Source organism: Lagenorhynchus albirostris, chromosome 5 (assembly GCF_949774975.1).
Source record: "Lagenorhynchus albirostris chromosome 5, mLagAlb1.1, whole genome shotgun sequence".
NCBI lineage: Eukaryota > Metazoa > Chordata > Mammalia > Artiodactyla > Delphinidae > Lagenorhynchus > Lagenorhynchus albirostris.
Window position 1 is genome coordinate 79,827,762 of NC_083099.1, and position 18,712 is coordinate 79,846,473.

Below are 18,712 nucleotides of genomic sequence, written 5' to 3' on the forward strand. Positions count from 1 at the left end.
AAAGAAAATGTCAGACACAAAAGACCACATGTTAATGTGATTCCATTTATGTGAAATGTCCAGAATAAGCAGATCTGTAGAGACAGAAAGTAGATTAGTGGTTGCCAGGAATTGGGGAGAGTGGAAATGGGAGTGACTGCTCATGGGTGCAGGGTTTCATTTTGGGGTGATGAACATGTTCTAAAATTAGATAGCAGTTGTTAAAGGGGTGAATTTCATAATATATGGTATATCTGAAAGATTTTTGTTCTGAAGACAAGAGTGATGGCATCTGCCTACAGAACTTTTGATCAGGTCGTGTTGCTGTTTCCACCATATTTTAAGAAAGGCAATAAACTCTGACCATAGTTTTGCAAAGGACTCAGATCAAGTTAAGTGACAGATGGCACAGGATTAAATGGAGTACAGCATGGACACATAAAGGGACCCTCCTGTACTAGTTTATCCCCTCTAGGCTGAGAAAATACTTCAGCCAAATTGTTTAGTTGTGTTCAAATAACATGACAACTTGATGCTCTTTTCTTCACAGATGTTCCTAATGGGATTTTAAGATTTGTATTGCTGCACTTTTTTGCCGGGGAAGGGGTGGGTGGTGGTTCCTTGCCTTTTGGAAATCAGTGGAGAACCCTGAGAAGGAAACATTGCATACACCACCAAAAAAAAAAATTCTTATACCAAAATTTCACTCATATATTGTAAGAATGAGGTAGATAGAAACTGGATAAAAATCTGTGTGTGTTGAGAGTTAAGTATTTTGGCTACCTACAGAGGACATAGCATTTTATATCAATCCTGTGGAAGTGAAAATGTGTAGAAATGATTCCAGTGTCAATAGAGTACTAATATTTTGAAATAGAATAGCTCAGTGACATCTTTTCTAGTTTTCTAATTAGAGAAATTTGTTACATTTATGATATAGGCAGCCAACTTGACAGTTATGCAATTTGAATAAACATTTCTTTTATGCAGAAAGGAAATAAAGATGTTTAATTATTCAGCCATGTCACACATAATCTCTTTTGCTTCTGTGTTACACAGTTTTTATCTGCTTATTTAAAAAGCTTTGATTGAATTCATTATGTATAGCCTGGGTCATGTATCCTTTTAGTCTTTCAGGGTACATACCACTAAATCAACAACATGTTGATTTAGTGAACTATCTGGGCTAGAACATCGAGGGTCTTTGCCCTCAAGGAGTTCAGAGACTCATTGAGGGGAGGAAGGGAACAAATGAGGGCAATAAAGTAAGGCAGGTATGATCCCAGAAGTCTGAGCAGAGTACAAAGGCAGGAGCATTCTATTTGGAGGTAAATCCTATCTGGAAAGACTTCATATAAGAGGTAACTCTTGAGCTGACTCTTGAAATGTGGAAAGATATTCACCATTTAGTGAAAGGACGAGAATGGAGGACATACGTGCCAATTTGGACAAGGATGCTTAGTGAAGTCAGGTCTATTGTGTGTTGCTTTATGGTTTGAGCTTAAGGTTCTGAATGGTGGGGATAGAATATGAGTTTACCAGGAGAGAGAAGGCTGGAGCTGTGGGCATTGGCCAGAACACATTAGTATGTAAGCAGCTGGAAGCCACTGTAGGATTTTAAGCAGAGGAGTAACAGATTTCTAATAGAATTTCTTTTATTTCACGTTTGCTTTAAAGGCTGCACATACAGCTCTATTGCTAAAGTTTGGCGACCTCTGGTGTTGAGCCATTAAAACGCAAAGCTGTGAAAGAAATGTATTTCAGAGCTCTTGTCAGATGATTCTTGGCTGTGTTTTATTTCTTTGAAGACATAAATCATAATTCCTGACTTGATATTTATTGGTGTTAGCTAAATTTGCAACTAAATATATGAAAAAAATGTTAAAACAAGCATGATGGGACTGGGTACAAATGAAATGATTGATTTAATCATAAGGGATGAACAGCATCCCCAAAGGGTTGTGACAGGCTAATCTCTGGTACTTTGAGTCTTTCCACCACCTACTCCACATGATGTTCTAGGACAATGGACTTAAAAAATGCTCTTTTGCAATAAATGGAAAGATCTTATTCTAATAACAGATAACTCAGAGTACACACTTTCCAATGGTGTGATAATTTTGAACGTCCGCCCCTTATATTGTGTGAGAGAGATACTTACAGAAAAGTGCATAAAACATTACATGTAGTTTCGTTTCCTTTAAGTTGTGGGGGACTCAGTTTTTAGGAAATCCAGGAATAATAATTATTTTTTAAGTGTACCCTTAGTCTAAAAGTTTTGGAAAAAAATTACTTTTCCACCTCTTAATATTTGGTGGAATCCTAAGACTTGTTTTGTGTCTGAAGTGATGAAGTCCACATCAAACATGCTTTTTCTTAATCTATAAAATGAAAAAGTTTAAGTATATGATTTCAGAGTTTCCAAATATAAATCAGCTGAAATAAATCAGGCGGAAATACACTCTGAACCTAATAGAAACAACATAAAACTTAAAGATACACTCAGAAGTAGAAATGGGATAGTTGATGTATTTAAATGTTTTATATTTGTGGTATTGATTACAGATGGTGATGCATCCAGAATCTTGCTCTTCATAATCTGTCACTTGTTTACCTTTTAGCCTTTAATGTTGCCATCCATCCATTTTCTAATCCTTATTTTCTGTTAGCACTCAACTGTTAACAGTTATCCAGATCATGCTGTTCTCCACTTGGTACCTAGAGCGCATAGAGTGTGCATCTGACTCGCTTGCTTCCTAGATTCCTTAAGTAAAATTAGCTCTTGCCTCTCCTTTCAGGATCCTTTCCTGAATCTTTTCCTTACTTCAGTGCATTGTTAGCACTTTCACCTTACACATTATCTGTGCTTATTTTGTTGTACTGATCTTGGCTATTTGAACTTGATTTATAATGTACAAGTCTCTCTGCCCTCGAGCTCCTTGAGCATAGGAACTTTGTTGAGTGAGTGACTTAAGGAGGCTGAAAAAATTTTTTAAATGCCTCTCAATTATGTCTAACCTTTGCATTCTTACATTCCTTTGCATCTTAACTCATACCTTTGCTTTCTTAAAGACTAAAGATACTGTATATAAAATAATTCTGATTTTAGGGTTTGACAGACTCTGATAACTTTTAATGCTAGCCTTAAGATAGCAACAGAAGAAGGATAAACATGGTTGTATTTAGGGTAGTAACGTCATCACAAATTACATAATGGTCTGTTTTTTACTTTTTAAATTAATTTCATAGAGATGTTAATTTACATACAATAAAACGTAGCAACTTTAAGTGTACAGTTTAACGAGTTTTGACAAACATATAACCACTATCCTGGTCAAGGTTTAGAACATTTACATCACCCCAAAAAATGGGGTGACCAAATGTCCCAATTTGCCCAGGACTGAGGGATTTGTCAAGATAGTAGTCCCAGGTAAACTGGGACAGTTGATCACCCTGTTTGTATACCTTTGCAGTCTCCCATCTTCTATTTCAGGTTACCATAGGTCTGCTTTCTGTCACTGATGATTAGTTTTTCCTATTCCAGAATTTCATATGAATGGAATCATATAGTATATGTATATTTTTATATCTGGCTTCTTTAGCTCAACATCATGTTTTTGAGACTCATCCATCTTTTTATTTATATTACCTGTTTATTCTGTTTTATGCTTAGTTGTATTCTATGCATATACCACAATTTGTTTATCCATTCACTTGTGGATGGGCATTTGACTTGTTTCTTTGTTTTGGCTATTATGAATAAAGTTTCTGTGTTTGTTTATAAATATTTCTGCAGACATGTGTTTACATTTCTCTTCAATAAAGAGCTAGGACTGAAATTGCTGGTCATATGATAAGTGTATGTAAACTTTGTAAGAAATCATCAAACTGTTTTCCAAAGCAGTTTCACTATTTTTCACTCCCACCAGCAGTGTATGAGAGTTCCAGCGGTTTACGTTCTTACCAACATATGGTATTCATAATAATTTTAAGTTTAGTCTTAAAATTGCTTTTATCATTAGGAAATGTCCCTCTTTGTTTTTGTTTCATTTCCTTGTCCTGAAGTCTACAATTTTCTGATATTAATGTAATAAGCACTCCATCCTTCTTATGATTAGTGTTTGCATGGTATATCTTTTTGCACTCCATCCTTCTTATGATTAGTGTTTGCATGGTATATCTTTTTGCATCCTTTTACTTTTAATATATGTGTCTTTATATTTAAAGTTCATTTCTTACAGACAGTATATACTTAGGTCTTCTTTTTTAATTGTCTGATAATTTCTGCCTTTAATTGGAGTGTTTAGACCATTTACATTCAATGCAATTATTAATATGCTTGGGTTTAAGTATTCCACCTTGATATTTGTTTTCTTTTTATTGTTCCTTCTCTCTCTCTTCTTCTCTTTTACTGCTACCTTGTGGCTTATAATGAGTGTTTTTTATTTTCCCTATTGACTTTTTAAGCTATATCACCATGTTGCATTTTTTTAGAGTTTGTTCTAAGATTGAAAATAGGCATCCTACTCTGTCACAGACTACAAATAATAATTTACCACTTTGCATATAAAGTAAGAACCTTACAACAAAGTATTTCCATTTTCCCTTCCTGTCCTTCGTGCTCTTGTTGTCAGACATTTTTTACTCCTACAATACTTTATTATTTTGCTTTAAAAAGTTTTCTTCTAAAGCAATTTAAAAGCAAAGGGGAAATGTCATACATATAGCCCATATTTACCAGTTTTGGTGGTCTTTATTCCTTTGTATAGAGAGGAATGTCCATTTGGAATCCTTTTCTGTCATCCTGAAGTATTTTCTTTTAGTGAAAATCTCCTGGTGACAAACTCTCTTAGCTTTTGTTTGCCTAATAATGTCTTTTGAAGGATATTTTCACTGGATATAAAATTTCTTGGTTTCCAGTTTCTTTTTTCTTTTTTTAGAAAGATCTCTATTTTCTTCTGGCTTGCATTGTTTCTGCTAAGTCAGCTGTCATTCTTATTGTTGGCTGTATAAAATGTGTCCCTTTGTTTCGGGAAAGATTTTCCCTTTATCAGTGGCTTTTATTAGTTGATTGTGACTTGTTATGTTATTTTCTTTATTTAAACTGCCTAGGTTTCACTGAGATTTTCATCAGATTTGGAAAAATGTTGGCCACTATTTCTTCAAATAGTTTTTCTACATCTTTCCCCCCATTACCCTACTCAGACTCCAAACACATGTACATATGTTTTTCTAGCCATTTTACCTCCATGCTTCAGCTTTGGTAGTTTCTATTTTTTGTTTTTCTTTTGTTTTTTAAAGTTCACTGATTGTCTTCTGTGGTGTTAGACCTCCAGGGAGGTTTTCATTTCACGTGTCATACTTTTCAACTGTACAATTACTGTGTGTTTTTTTTTTTAATCCTCCATGTGTCTCCTCATTATAATAGCTGTCTTATAGTCCTTATTTGTCAATTGTGTCATCTCTGTCATTTTTGGATCTGTACCTGTTGACCAGTTTTCCCCCCCCTCTTCTTTTTGGATCATATTTACCTTTTTCTTAAAAGAGTATTTTGTCTTTTTAGTTTTTTTTTAGAAAACTAAACTTTTTTAGAGTTAGTTTTCTAGTTATTTACTCTAGAGAGCAATTCTAGTATCAGTTACTTAATAATGACTAGAAGGAGAAGTCCATGATAATTTTTTTTTAAAATAATGCAAGCCTTTGCATGACATTCCAAATTTATTGAACTATACTGATGCCAGGTTATGCAGAATTGTACTATGTTATATAAGGCTTTTAGTTTACATTAGACCACCTTAAAGTAGTTATGGCTCCCTGGTAGGTGTGCACAATATTTATACCCAAAGCAATTCCATAACAATGGTTTCTGTAACTTAGGCCTTGAGATTAAAAATTCTGAGCAATAGAATTACTTATAATGTGCACATCCATGGGACTTGCCCATCATTTAACATTCCAATCTAAATTCTACATGTGTGAAACAATCACTTACATACAAGGTACTAAACTTATATGTTTGGTATTGCAGATATGCTTAAGCATGAGTAAGCATGGGATTTACAGTGAAAATCTACAGCTAATGGAGCCTGAAAGTGATTTATCAAGATTGCTCAATTATTAAAAGAATTTTTACAAAACTTTATAAAATAAGTTTGAGATTTGTTACACTTTTTGATCTTGTTTAGCCAAATAGATGCCTGTATTTATTCATATTATTCTTCTGTTGCCTAAGATCTGTAATCCATAAACAGTTCAAGATATTCCTTTTATTAAATTGATATAGTTAGATTTTACCATGATATAGGTAGATTTTATTTAAATCATGTTTTTTTTAAGTTGTCAAGAAAAGTCCAACTTTTTTGTTTAACTTTTAACTATAGCCTTGTGATCTTATAAAATCTAAATATATTCCACATGACTCCAAAGAATTCAGGTTTTATATTATGGTATAACCAATGGAGTTTAAGAAAGTGATTTTTAAAAATTATTATTACTTTTAAAATAAATTTATTTATTTAATTTTGGCTGTGTTGGGTCTTTGTTGCTGCACGTGGCTTTCTCTAGTTGCGGCGAGCAGGGGCTACTCTTTGTTGCGATGGGAGTGCTTTTCATCGTGGTGGCTTCTCTTGTTGTGGAGCACAGGCTCTAGGCACGCGGACTTCAGTAGTTGTGGCTTGTGGGCTCTAGAGCACAGGCTCAGTAGTTGTGACGCTTGGGCTTAGTTGCTCCACGGCACGTGGGATCTTCCCGGACCAGGGATCCAACCCATGTCCCCTGCATTGGCAGGCGGATTCTTAACCACTGTGCCACAGGGAAGTCCCTTTAAATTATTTTTTAGAAACCTTTTCTTGTTCCTGCCCTTAATATTAGGTAGACCATTTTAGGGAGTCAACTACACGTGCATTGAATCCCATATTTACTATTGGCAGACTGTAACTCTGAGAAGTCTGTTTACCTCAGTGAACCTTAGATTTCTCTTAAGTGTGAAATGGGGTAATAGAGTATCTGTAAAGTTTAAACGAGAAAAGAAAATTAATATACCTAGCACAGAGCTCTTAATACTGGTTACTCGGTAAACATTTCTTCTTTTTGTTCTCCCACTTCCCTCACTGATGTACCTTTTAAAAGGAGAACTTATGTATGCTGTCTTTACTTGCTCATTTCAGATTATAGTCTGCTTGCTCTTCTCACGACTAACCTCACCAAGGTCAGAAAGGAAGTCTTCATGGCCAGCATCAGTGAACACCTTTTGGGCTTTGTTTTACCTGGGCTCGTTGTGTCAGATACCCACCTCTCAGTCCTTTAAATAAATGTTCACTTTCCTTGTCCTCCATGGTATCATCATCTGTAGGACCTGTTCCAATCTCTTAGGCTTCTGTCTCAACCTTTTTAAATTTCCCTTTTTCCATATATTTGTGTCTTTTGAGTCCCCATCTTTAGCACTCTTCTTCTTCAACCTGCTTTGCCTCTTACTCTCACAACCACCTAGCGTCTGTGCATCAGGTACTACCAAAGCTGTTTTTCCATCCTCAAGCTCACTTCTAAATGATATACTTATATCCACCACTTGGTGGAGAACTCCTCCAGGTTCTTCTTGAATATCTTAAATACTGTTTTCTCCTCCAGCTCTATTCCTTCATGCTTAATAGCATCAAAATTTTTCACAACTACCAACATTAAAAGCTGAAATTGTTTGTCCTCCAACCAAGTCAATAAACAGATTCTTTCATACCATCTCCTAAAATTGGTTTGCCACTGATGAGATTTAAATATGTTTTTTAAGATTTGTCTTTCTTATGTTTGTTTGTTTGTTTAATATTTATTTATTTATTTGGCTGCACCAGATCTTATTTGCGGCACACAGGATCTTTAGTTGCGGCATGAGGGATCTAGTTCCCTGACCAGGGATTTAACCCTGCATTGGGAATATGGAGTCTTAACCACTGGACCACCAGGGAAGTCCCAAGATTTAAATTATGTTCTAGCTCTGCTTCTGATTAGTTCTGACCTCTGAAAAGTTGTTCTTTCTGGGCTTCAGTTTTTCTCATCTCTAAAAATGTTTAGACTAGATTAGAGGTCAGCAACTAGGGCCCAGGGACCAAATTAAGTCTGCTGCCTATTTATTTATGGCTGCTTTGTGCTACAGTAGTAGAGCTGACTAGTGACAGAGGCTGTATGGCCCACAAAGCCAAGGTATTTACTCTCTGGCCCTTTAAAAAAAGTTTGCTAATCCCTGGACTAGTGGATCTCCCATCTACTTTTCATCTCTGTTAGCCAGCCTGGGGAGAATGTGCTTTCAAGATTTAAAAGTGAGAAGAAAAAGAAAAGAAAAATTATTATAGTAGTTGAATATTTGGCAAGAGAAATTAAACAGAACAGACTGTGACATTGGAATTTCGCTTCCCCATCTAATGGCCTTAGTGATTCAAGGTCATGTGGCAGTAACAAAGGAGTAAGGAGATCTCTATTGCCACTTTGTGGTAACATGCTAGTTCATTTGCTTAATTGCTTTTAAATAATTGATAGTGAATATGTCAATGATTGCATTTACTAGTTAGTAATTAAGTTTCTTAAAAGTCACAAATATCCACATTTTGAAGGTAAAGAACACAGTTAAACTGACCACTAATCAGAAGTGTAATTAAGAATCTTTTTTATATCATAACTATTCATCAAAGCAGGTTATTTCCCATTGTGATAAAAGATTTTTTTCCACATCCATGCACCTGGTGTATATCGAAGGAGAATTCTAGGTATGTAAAAAATGCTTAGATGAAAATGCCAGAAATATTGAACCTTAGTTAATTATATGTATGCTGACATGTACTAGTGTCTGCAACTGACTTTCAAATGTATCAAAAAATAAGGTGGATCGATATATGGATTGAGGGGTGGAAATGTGATGAAATAAATATAGTAAAATATTAATCATAGAATCGAGGTGGTATAGACGAGGGCATTTTCACTATTTAAGAAAAGGTGCAACTTTCTCATGTTTGAAATTTTTCATGTATAAAATTTTGGATAAATGTTTAGATCTAAGTGGCTGTGAGACACTAATCCCTGGACTAGTGGATTTAGGGAGAATATGAAAGTGACTATACATATGCACACATATAGTATATCTTCTTGCTTTCACATAAAATAAATTATTAAAATTTGTATGTTAAGCAGACCTTTTGTACATGTCATAAGTTTCTCAGCTGTTTCAGTGTATATTTCACAGATTTTCTTCCCCTGGGAATATTCATAGTCTATAATAAAAAACATAAGAATTGAAACTTCAAGGAGCATCCTGCCTTTTAATTATACAGTGTGTAAATATGGGACAGTCAGCCAAATGGCTGATAAGTTCATGTGATCTGTGTTCATACAGTAAAAAAATGTATTTACTAGTGGGTAGCATACAACGCTCATTTCTTTTGGCATTCTTACCAGCTTGTAGGGAGTTAGGACCGTGCCTTGTGTTAACAAAGTATTGAATAAATACAGGGAGACTGCGCAAAAAATACTCACTGATTTGAGAGTGGGCATTTCTTAAGTGTCATTTTGTTTATTGTGAAATGTATCATAATGCAAAAATATATTAAGTTTAAAGCATAATAAAGTGGATATCCATGTAAGTACCACTCATATTAAGAATTAGAATTAGAAGAACTACTTAATGCCCATCCCACTCACAGTCCCTCCTCCTACATCCTTTCTAGTAAGCTAAATAATCTATACTTGATTTTTCTAATGAATATTCCCATGCTTTTGATTTAGTTTTACTATGTAAACTAAAATATAGTTTAGTGTTACCTGTTTTTAAACTTTATATAAGGCAGTTATACTATATGTATTCATTATTGAGTGAAAACTCACCACTGCATGAGATTCATCCATGAGGTATGTGTAGCTCTAGTTCATTTATTGTCATTGCTAGTTAGTATATCATCGTATGACTATACCACAATTTATTTATTCTACTTTTGGATTTTTGTTTTTGCCTGCAATATTATATTATTACAGATTACATATATATCTTACAGACTACATATATATATATTACAGACTATATATATATGTGTATATATATATAAAGAGATTCTCTAGGTTAGAGTATATGCCTTAAAGTGGAATTAGTGGGTTGTAAAATCATTAAAGGTATGCATTTCATTTTTTTAAAATTATTTATTTATTTGACTGCATTGGGTCTTAGTTGTGGCACACGGGATCTTCGTTGTGGCATGTGGGATCTTTTGTTGTGGCACGTGGGCTTCTCTCTAGTTGTGGCACTTGGGCTCCGGAGTGTGTGAGCTCTGCAGTAGTTTGTGGCACATGGGCTTAGTTGCCCCGTGGCATGTGGGATCCTAGTTCCCTGACCAGGGATCAAACCTGCATCCCCTCCATTGGGAGGTGGATTCTTTACCACTGGACCACAAGGGGAGTCCCTGAAGGTATGCATTTTAAATACTCATGTTTTTTCAAGTCATTGCTGTTGTTTTTCTTTAGAACTTAAAAAAATCCAGTGGAGTTGCATTTAGGAAGTAGAATTATCAATAAGTTCACTCTCCCTTCTTTTTCACTCTTTTCCCTTTTTCCCAGTACATGTTATACATGTACACCCTTCATCAAGGGTCTAATTTAGAATATAAGTGCTTGCTTTATTATTTAAAAATAAAAACTTTTATTTTTCATATTTTAAGTATGGATAGCTCCTGACTTTTAAATATCTGATAGTTACAACTACAAAGATCAGAGATTTCCCTTCTCAATACACCTTGCTTCTCTCTGTAAAGCTGGAATTCTACTACAAGAAGGAAAGGAAGTTTATAAATATTTATCACCTCTAAAAATGTCCTAGTACCTCTTTGTAATATTTGCCTCCAGCTCCTCATAACCATGGATCTTCTTTCTGTCACTGTAGGCAGAAAATGTTCTAGAATTCCATATGAATTAAATTATACAGTAGGTACTTTTTTCATCTGCTTTTGCTCAGTATAATTATTCATCCATGTTTTTATTCTTGTTATTATTACTGAGTAGTATTGCATTGTATTAATATACCACTATTTGTTCATTCACCGTGTTGTGGACATTTGAGTTATTTCCACTTTCTGGCAGTGGCAAGAAAGCTGTTATGCACATTAGTGCACAAGTCTTTGTATGGACATATGCTTTTAATTATCTTGGGTAACTACCTAGGAGAGGGAATGATGAGTATAACTTTTTTACAATTCCACCAGCACTGGATGAGAGTTTCACTTGCTCTACATTCTCAACAAGACTTTGTATACGTAGTCCTTTTAATTTTAGCCGCCTTAGTAGGTAGTATCTTGTAGTTTTAATTAGCATTTCCCTAATGATCAGTGATATTGAGTGTCGTTTAATGTGCTTATTTGCCATCTCTGTGTCTTCTGTGAAGTATCTGGTCATATCTTTTGCCCATTTTTATTGTGTTGTCTTTCTGTTTTTGAATTATAAGAGTCCTTGTATATTCGAGATACAAGTCCTTTGAAATATGTTTTGCAAATGTTTTCTCTCAGTCTAGCTTACCTTTTGTTTTCTTAAGAGTGTCTTTTGAAGAATAAAACTTTTAAAATTTTGATTAAGTTCTGCAAGTTTTAATGAAGTCTACAGAAGTAGAAACAACAAAAACCTGAAATTCTTACTTTGCCGTGATTATTCGCCACAAATCAAGTACTTATCATTACATTCTACTCCTCCTGCACAACTATCCTTGAATTGTAAATGGCTTAACATTTTATTTTAACAAACTTGTTTTATATCAGGCCCTAGAGTTATAAAGATGGGCAATAAATGTCATCTTTCTTCAAAGTACTCATTTTAGTATTTAGTGTTTCTTCCCATCATCTACTTTGTGCACTCAGGTCCATATACTTTCCTTTGTCTGGTGCCTAATACAGCTCTGGAGGCAATGAAGTACTTGATATATTTTCATCTTGTATTATAGTTATACTTTTTTCCACACACAAATAAGTAAGTTTATCATAGCAGGAAATCTCTTGTTCTTTGTATCCTTCATATACCATAGTGTAGTTCCTAGTACACAGAGACACTCACTTAATATTCAGTGATTGAATGGAATTATTGATGACCATGTTTGACTAAGATCCTCCTAAATATCAACAGTTTATTAATAATAAAACCTTTGGCTTACTTTACTAAATGAATAAAAGATACTCTCATTTCAGATGCCATCATTGCAATAGATTGTTTTTCTAGACAGAACAAGGATTTTTACTTGAATATTTTTGAGTGATCTTTCTTTTACAAGCCTGATTTAACATTACTATTATCATAAATGTCCGTATACGGTAGTCTAGCATGGGTTCTGTAGTCAGTTAGAAATTAAAGTCTTTTTATAAAGTCTGCTCTATTTAATGAGCTGTGTATTTTATAACTTTGGGATTCCTTTTTCCAGTAAAACCAGTACATTAAGACATAAAGACTATATTTGTAAGTACATAGAAAAATACGGCAATAACTTGCTTTCTTTATCTAGGTCCTGGGGACACCAACAAGGGAGCAAATTAGAGAAATGAACCCAAACTACACAGAATTCAAATTCCCTCAAATTAAGGCACATCCTTGGACTAAGGTGAGTCAAAAGAGTTTTTTAAAAAGCACATTAACCAGTAGTTAACTAGAAGTTGGATTTCTCTTTGTTCTTAAAGTAAACTATTTCGAGACTAGATGGCTGCCAGAGTACAAAGTACAATAGCACTTCTGCACGTAAAGATAATTAGATAGCTGTACTTCAGTGTTTCATTGACCATATAGTTTCATCCCCACTGACTTCCTATAGAAAGTTTTCAGCCTGGGTTTTTATTTGTAGGATCAGGACAATACATATACATAGCATTCAAATAAAGAATTTCATTAGGAGCAGGATCTTATATATAAATTTTGACTACTTAAAATTCAGAAGTAATTTCTTTACATAGTTAGAAGTGTTTATTATTAGTTCAGTATCATATAGCATATGAAAATATACATTTTATATATTTTTATTTTTTTAACTGTTAATATATAGACCATATTATAGATGATATTTTGTGTTCTTTTGTTTACTTTCCTATTGGTGTTTTGGGAGCAGGAATAAAATGAAGATTTGATCATACTAGTAGTATACATTGAAAGCAATTAATATGTCAACAGCGTGTCACTAGCCATTGGAAAAGCCTAACCGCAACATTTAGACGGTGCCGATTCTAAGAGCCATAAGTACTAATTTATGAGAAGACTTTATTTTTTGCTTTGATACTTAATTGAGATGATTCTAGAGAGATTTTATTACGAAGTTGTTTTCATGTCAGTTTGATTTGTGAGATTGTATGCAGAGGGAAAAGAAAAAAATCTCAACAGGGTTTATAGCTAGAGTGAATCTCTCATTTTATAGATTCTGAAACTCTGGCTAAACATGTCAAATGACTTATCAAAGATTCCATAGGTGGCTGTGACAAAGCCAGGATTAAGCTTCTTCTCGTGTGTGTGTGTGTGTGTGTGTGTGTGTGTGTGTGTGTGTGTGTGTGTGTGTGTGTGTGTGTGTGTGTGTGTGTGTTTAATGCCTGGTCTTTTAAACTTCTAGTTACGTGCTATGCATGCATCGCCCTTCCCAATTTACTTACATTTCATTATATATTTTGTGGGTTGGAAGTTTTCAGCTTTTTAATATGTATTTCAAGCAGAGACTTTGTATATTTAAAAATGTATATATATAGCATGTTTTGATCATGTTCATTTAATTGGTTATAGATCTTTTATAATAAGAGGTGAAGTAATTTAGGGCTAGGTAAAATAATTTACAATTTTAGATTAAAAGTAGGTCTCTTTCTATAAGTTGTATTATGATTCAAGTTACTTTCCTTCGAGTTAATCACTATCTTCACTTCTCTTCACCTCTCTTCACTTCAGAAAATCCTCTTATTACTAATTATTTATTATTTAGAATCAAAGACCTCAGTAATATTTTAGTGCCAGAGCTATAGGTTGTAGCTTTCACTGACTAAGATGTTGCCCTCTCCCCCACCCTCTTTTTAAGTTTACAATAAACACTAAATATTCTGAGGTAAATCATTCTTTGGTCTTTGTACTTCAAGTTTATTTTGAATCTGGTTCAGAAGATATTTAGTGTCTCTCACTTATTCTAAACTCAGAGAATCCTAGGTGGCCTGTTTGGATTTAGAAGCTGAGTTACAGTTTGAATCCAGCAAAGTTACTCCAAGTTAAAGTGTTTGTAACAAGTGATTTCAACCATGTTAAAGAGAAACAAAAAGCAATTAGTAGTTAGGGTAAGAAGAGTGTAGGTGATTTTATTTTCTTTGTTCTGCATTTCTATATTTCCATATTTTATTTAATAAGCATGTTATTTTTAGGAAGAAAGAAAAGTAAAATTCTTTTTGGTTGAATCTAATCTAAGTATTCATCACATGTATAGAGTTTCTGACCAATATAATGTTGAAACGAGGTCATGAGATCTTATTTAGTAGTCCTTGTCCTCAATTTTTTTTTTTTTAGTCAAGACTGACACCAGTATTAGTGTGTGTCATATTCTGCATTTTTTCCCCCTGGATTATATCTCTTCAAGTATTAGCCGGGATGGTATGTGGGGAATGATTTATTATAATTACCATGCAGGCAATTGAAGATTTGTGGTGAATTTGCATGCTTTACATCTTCTTTTGCCTTTGTGGATTCCTGATGTTTCTATATCTTACACTAATGCTTTTCAAACCTGAATAATCTATACAAAGCCCTTTTACTTGTTTGTTTTATTTAGGCTTCCATTCCTATACCATGTGTAGAATAATAACTCAATTCTCCTACCTATTTTGTCTCTTCAAACTCTTGTGAACTCTTCATTCATATATGTAACATAATTGGGTTCTCACTTGGTACAAATGCATTTATTATGTAATAGTACACATATATTAATTTCTTAATAGTGCACACCATTAGGTTGCTGTTATTGTGGGTGTAAACACAAAACCAAATTCAGACATAGAAATTCCATGGCACTACTCTGTCATTCAGGTGATCCAGAATATATTGATTTTTAAAAGTAGATTATAATTGGGGCTTCCCTGGTTGCGCAGTGGTTGAGAGTCCGCCTGCCAATGCATGGGACACGGGTTCGTGCCCCGGTCCGGGAAGATCCCACATGCCGCGGAGCAGCTGGGCCCGTGAGCCATGGCCACTGAGCCTGCACGTCCGGAGCCTGTGCTCCGCAACGGGAGAGGCCACAACAGTGAGAGGCCCACGTACCACAAAAAAAAAAAAAAGTAGATTATTATCAACATAATAATAAAAAATTTTAAATTTCTAGAGGGAACTCAGTCCCCTCTCCCCTGCCTTGTGATAGTGAACACCAACTTGAGAAATGCTCTCTTACGCTAAGCAGTCAATGGAGTTATTTTTTTAAAACATACAAAATGTTCTCTAAAGAGAAGAGCTTTTTGCCTTTGGAGGGCAGGTAAACGGGAGTCTGGAAACAAAACCTGCTTTGCCTTTATTGAGGTCTTCTGTTAAAACCCACTTTAGCCCCATTTCCTGAAGCTGTGAGCATGTAAACCCTCCTTTCCTATGTGGCAGTGTAGTACAACTATATCCCCAGATCTGGGAGCTCTTGTTCTCAAAAAATGTAGGCAGACAAAAAGATCAAGGGAGAAAATGTCTACCGTGGAAACATTGAGGTGAGGGTATTAAGATGTGTAAGAAAGATAACAAACAGAAGAACAAAACAATGAAATAATCCTAGTGTGATATATAGCAGGAATCTTGAGAATTTAGAAATCCAATAAGATGGCCTTGACTATTACTTAATAGCCATAACAACCTAATTCATTGGATAAGCATTTGAGGCTTAAGTTGGAAAGGAAATATGTTCTAATGTTTTGAAACAGGGACCAATATTGAGAGTGAGGGTGGGGAGGATAAATACCTCCCCACTGGTGTATGGTGTATACTTAAAAGAATAAAAGCCAGATGGGAAGCAAAAGGAAGTGATAATAAAAGTAAATTAAAAAAAAATAAATTGAGAATTAAACAGAGATGGTGATTGGTTGGAAGAAGAGAAGAAGCTGAAATATTCTGCATTTGGTACATGGAGATTTGGTCAAATGACAGTTCTTTTAGGTATGAAGTAATGATCTAGTTTAAGCACTTCTCCCATTCTTAGTGCTTAAAATTTTTTTTGTTTTTGTCTTTTTTGTTTTGTTTTGTTTTGGTAAGATAGCAATTAGCTGTTGTGTCTTTTCTCCAAATTCTTTTGAAAACAAAGTATGCATATAAAGGATTATTTCATTTTAGTTCAGAGTAAATGTAAAGATTGTACCTCCAGTGTAGTTCTGTGATTTGTCCTCTCTATCTCCACTGCCCTGACTTTAGTTTAGCCCATCATCGTATCATAGAATTGTTAAAACAACCTCCTACATCCTAAGTTCCCTCCTTCATATCTTTCACATCCTCATTGCTGTCAAAGTCAGCTTTCTTAAAAGCACATGTGATACTGTCACTTCTATTTAAAATTTTTCTGATTCCTCATTGCCTTTAGGAAAATTTGACATACTATACACATAAAGACAAGAGTGATCATGTGTCCCAATTTATGCTTGTCCAGTGAAATTATTAATGCCACGTTCCTTCACACTCTTCACTGTCCTAGTTTGGGTGACAGATTATCCAGTCACTCTGCTCCTAATCATTTCTGCTTTTTCTTTCCAGAAAAACAAGAGATTTAGTTCTTTGTCCTGCTCTTAACTTTTTCTGAGGCATCTAGTCCATTAAACCCAGTCTTTCCCAAGTGCTCCAACTCCTTCACCCTTAAATGCATACAGTTAAGCAACGAATTTGAAAGCTTAGTGTTTAGTTGAGGTAGATTAAGGGTTTCTGAAAAGGTTACATTGTAATAGTTATATAAATTTCTTCCCAATTTTGAGTAACGTTTTGTTTAAAGTTAAAACAAGTATTCCCCTTATCCCAGTAATAAGTAATCCTGTGAGGTCAGTTAGATAACACAGATATCTGTATTTTCTTTCAGAGTAATGAAATTCATAAATGATGTATCTGGTTAGTAGAAGGAAGTAGATTAGAATCCCAAGGGCCTTGGTCTCTTTCTGTTGACCTATTGCTGTTTAATATGTTAGCTACATATGACAGTGTTGTCCTCACTTTGAAGGGATCATGCAGTCATGCTGAATTTTTTTGGTCTAATCAAACTGTTCTCCTAATGGTCCCCCAGAGAAGCCACATTCGTTTCTACCGCTTCCTAGTGAACACTTAGAACATTCTTTTTTTCTCTGCTTACCAAGTCTTGACCTTCTGTTAAGACCTCAAATCTCACTTCTCCCATGAAACATTTTCTAATTATCCAAATTCTACATGATTATTCCCACCACATAACTCCTGTAGTAGCTGTCAATTCATACCATATGTATTGTAGCAGTTTCTAATTTCTCTTTTGTAATGGTAGTAATAAAATGAATATTCCCTCAAAATGTTTGTTGCTGAGTTTTTGGCATACATGAGTATGTATGCCAAAACTTAATATTAAGTATTAAGTTTACTTAATACTTGATTGTCTTTAGGGTATGTGAGGACCTTGGATCATTGGTTACGTATCCTAGAAAGCCTTATCTACAAAAATCAATCCTTACATACTTGATTTCTTAGAACACAGTCCACATGCTGTGAAATGAATGAATACTAGTGTTTCCAGCTAGCTAATAGAGTAAGCAGAAAATTGAGGTCATTTCAGCCATCAAGGACTCAGACCAGATGAACTGCTTATTATATGTATTATTCTCTATGCTTAAAGCTAAACCAAAAAGCCCCACTATAATATTTTTTAAAAGACTTTTCTTCATAATGTTGGTTTTTATTCCCTGAGCCTTTGAGTACAAGATTTTTCACTTGGTAAACTTACCTGTTCTAACTACAGTTTCACATGTTACCAAAAATGTCTTCAGAGGGTCTTAGCGCAAAACAAAAATTGCTGTCAAACTTTTTTTTTTTGCAAGTCCACTCTACCTTTTCTGGTCTGTCTGCCTTGTTTTGCTCACATGTATTCCAGAAAGCATCAAACTGTGTTGGGGATTTCTATTGGTTCCTAAGTCTGCCACTTGTCTGTTTTGTTCTATTGCTTAGGTAATCAATTTGTATATTATTACTCAACCCCATCTGCATGCTGACCTCAACTAGTACATTATCAATTATCATAAATATACTACGTTCTCTACTGAATTTTCTACCTACATCACCTATTTTCCTATGTGAATAGACCTCCTCACTTTTCTGTTTATACTGGCTTTACCCCTATTTCTTTGGAAACTATTGCACATTAAAATCCAGCTACTAGTGTGGCTAGTCCATATGTGGGAAGAATAATATAAAAAAGAAAGAATGTTAAGACGTAAGTTTCAAGATCACTTGTGGGGAGCAGAGGATAGGGTTGAGGGTGGATTGAAAAAGAAGGCAAAAATCTGCTTCTGACTTAATCATTTGTTCTTTAAAACACTTATCTCCTGTGTAATCAGTGCTGTGCTGGCTGCCATAAAGGATGCAAAAGAACTAAAATATATAGTCCTCCTCTTTGAAAAACTTAGAGATGATATAACTGACTCAGTTGAAGCAAGTATTGAATAATACATATAACCATATACTTGATTATGTACTATTGGTATTCAAAGTTGTTTCACATACTATAGGTATTATAGGGAAGAGTTCCAGC

At 34.6% G+C, this 18,712-nt stretch overlaps 1 protein-coding gene across 6 annotated transcripts in view; it reads left to right on the forward strand.

Moving 5' to 3' along the window:
* Positions 1–18,712, forward strand: part of GSK3B (glycogen synthase kinase 3 beta) — a 201,218-nt gene that overhangs the window by 142,114 nt on the left and 40,392 nt on the right. For all 6 annotated transcript variants that reach the window (XM_060150526.1, XM_060150525.1, XM_060150521.1 and 3 more), the window contains exon 8: positions 12,488–12,583. In XM_060150526.1, coding sequence (XP_060006509.1) covers positions 12,488–12,583 — 96 coding nt within the window. The remainder of the gene's footprint in view (positions 1–12,487; positions 12,584–18,712) is intronic.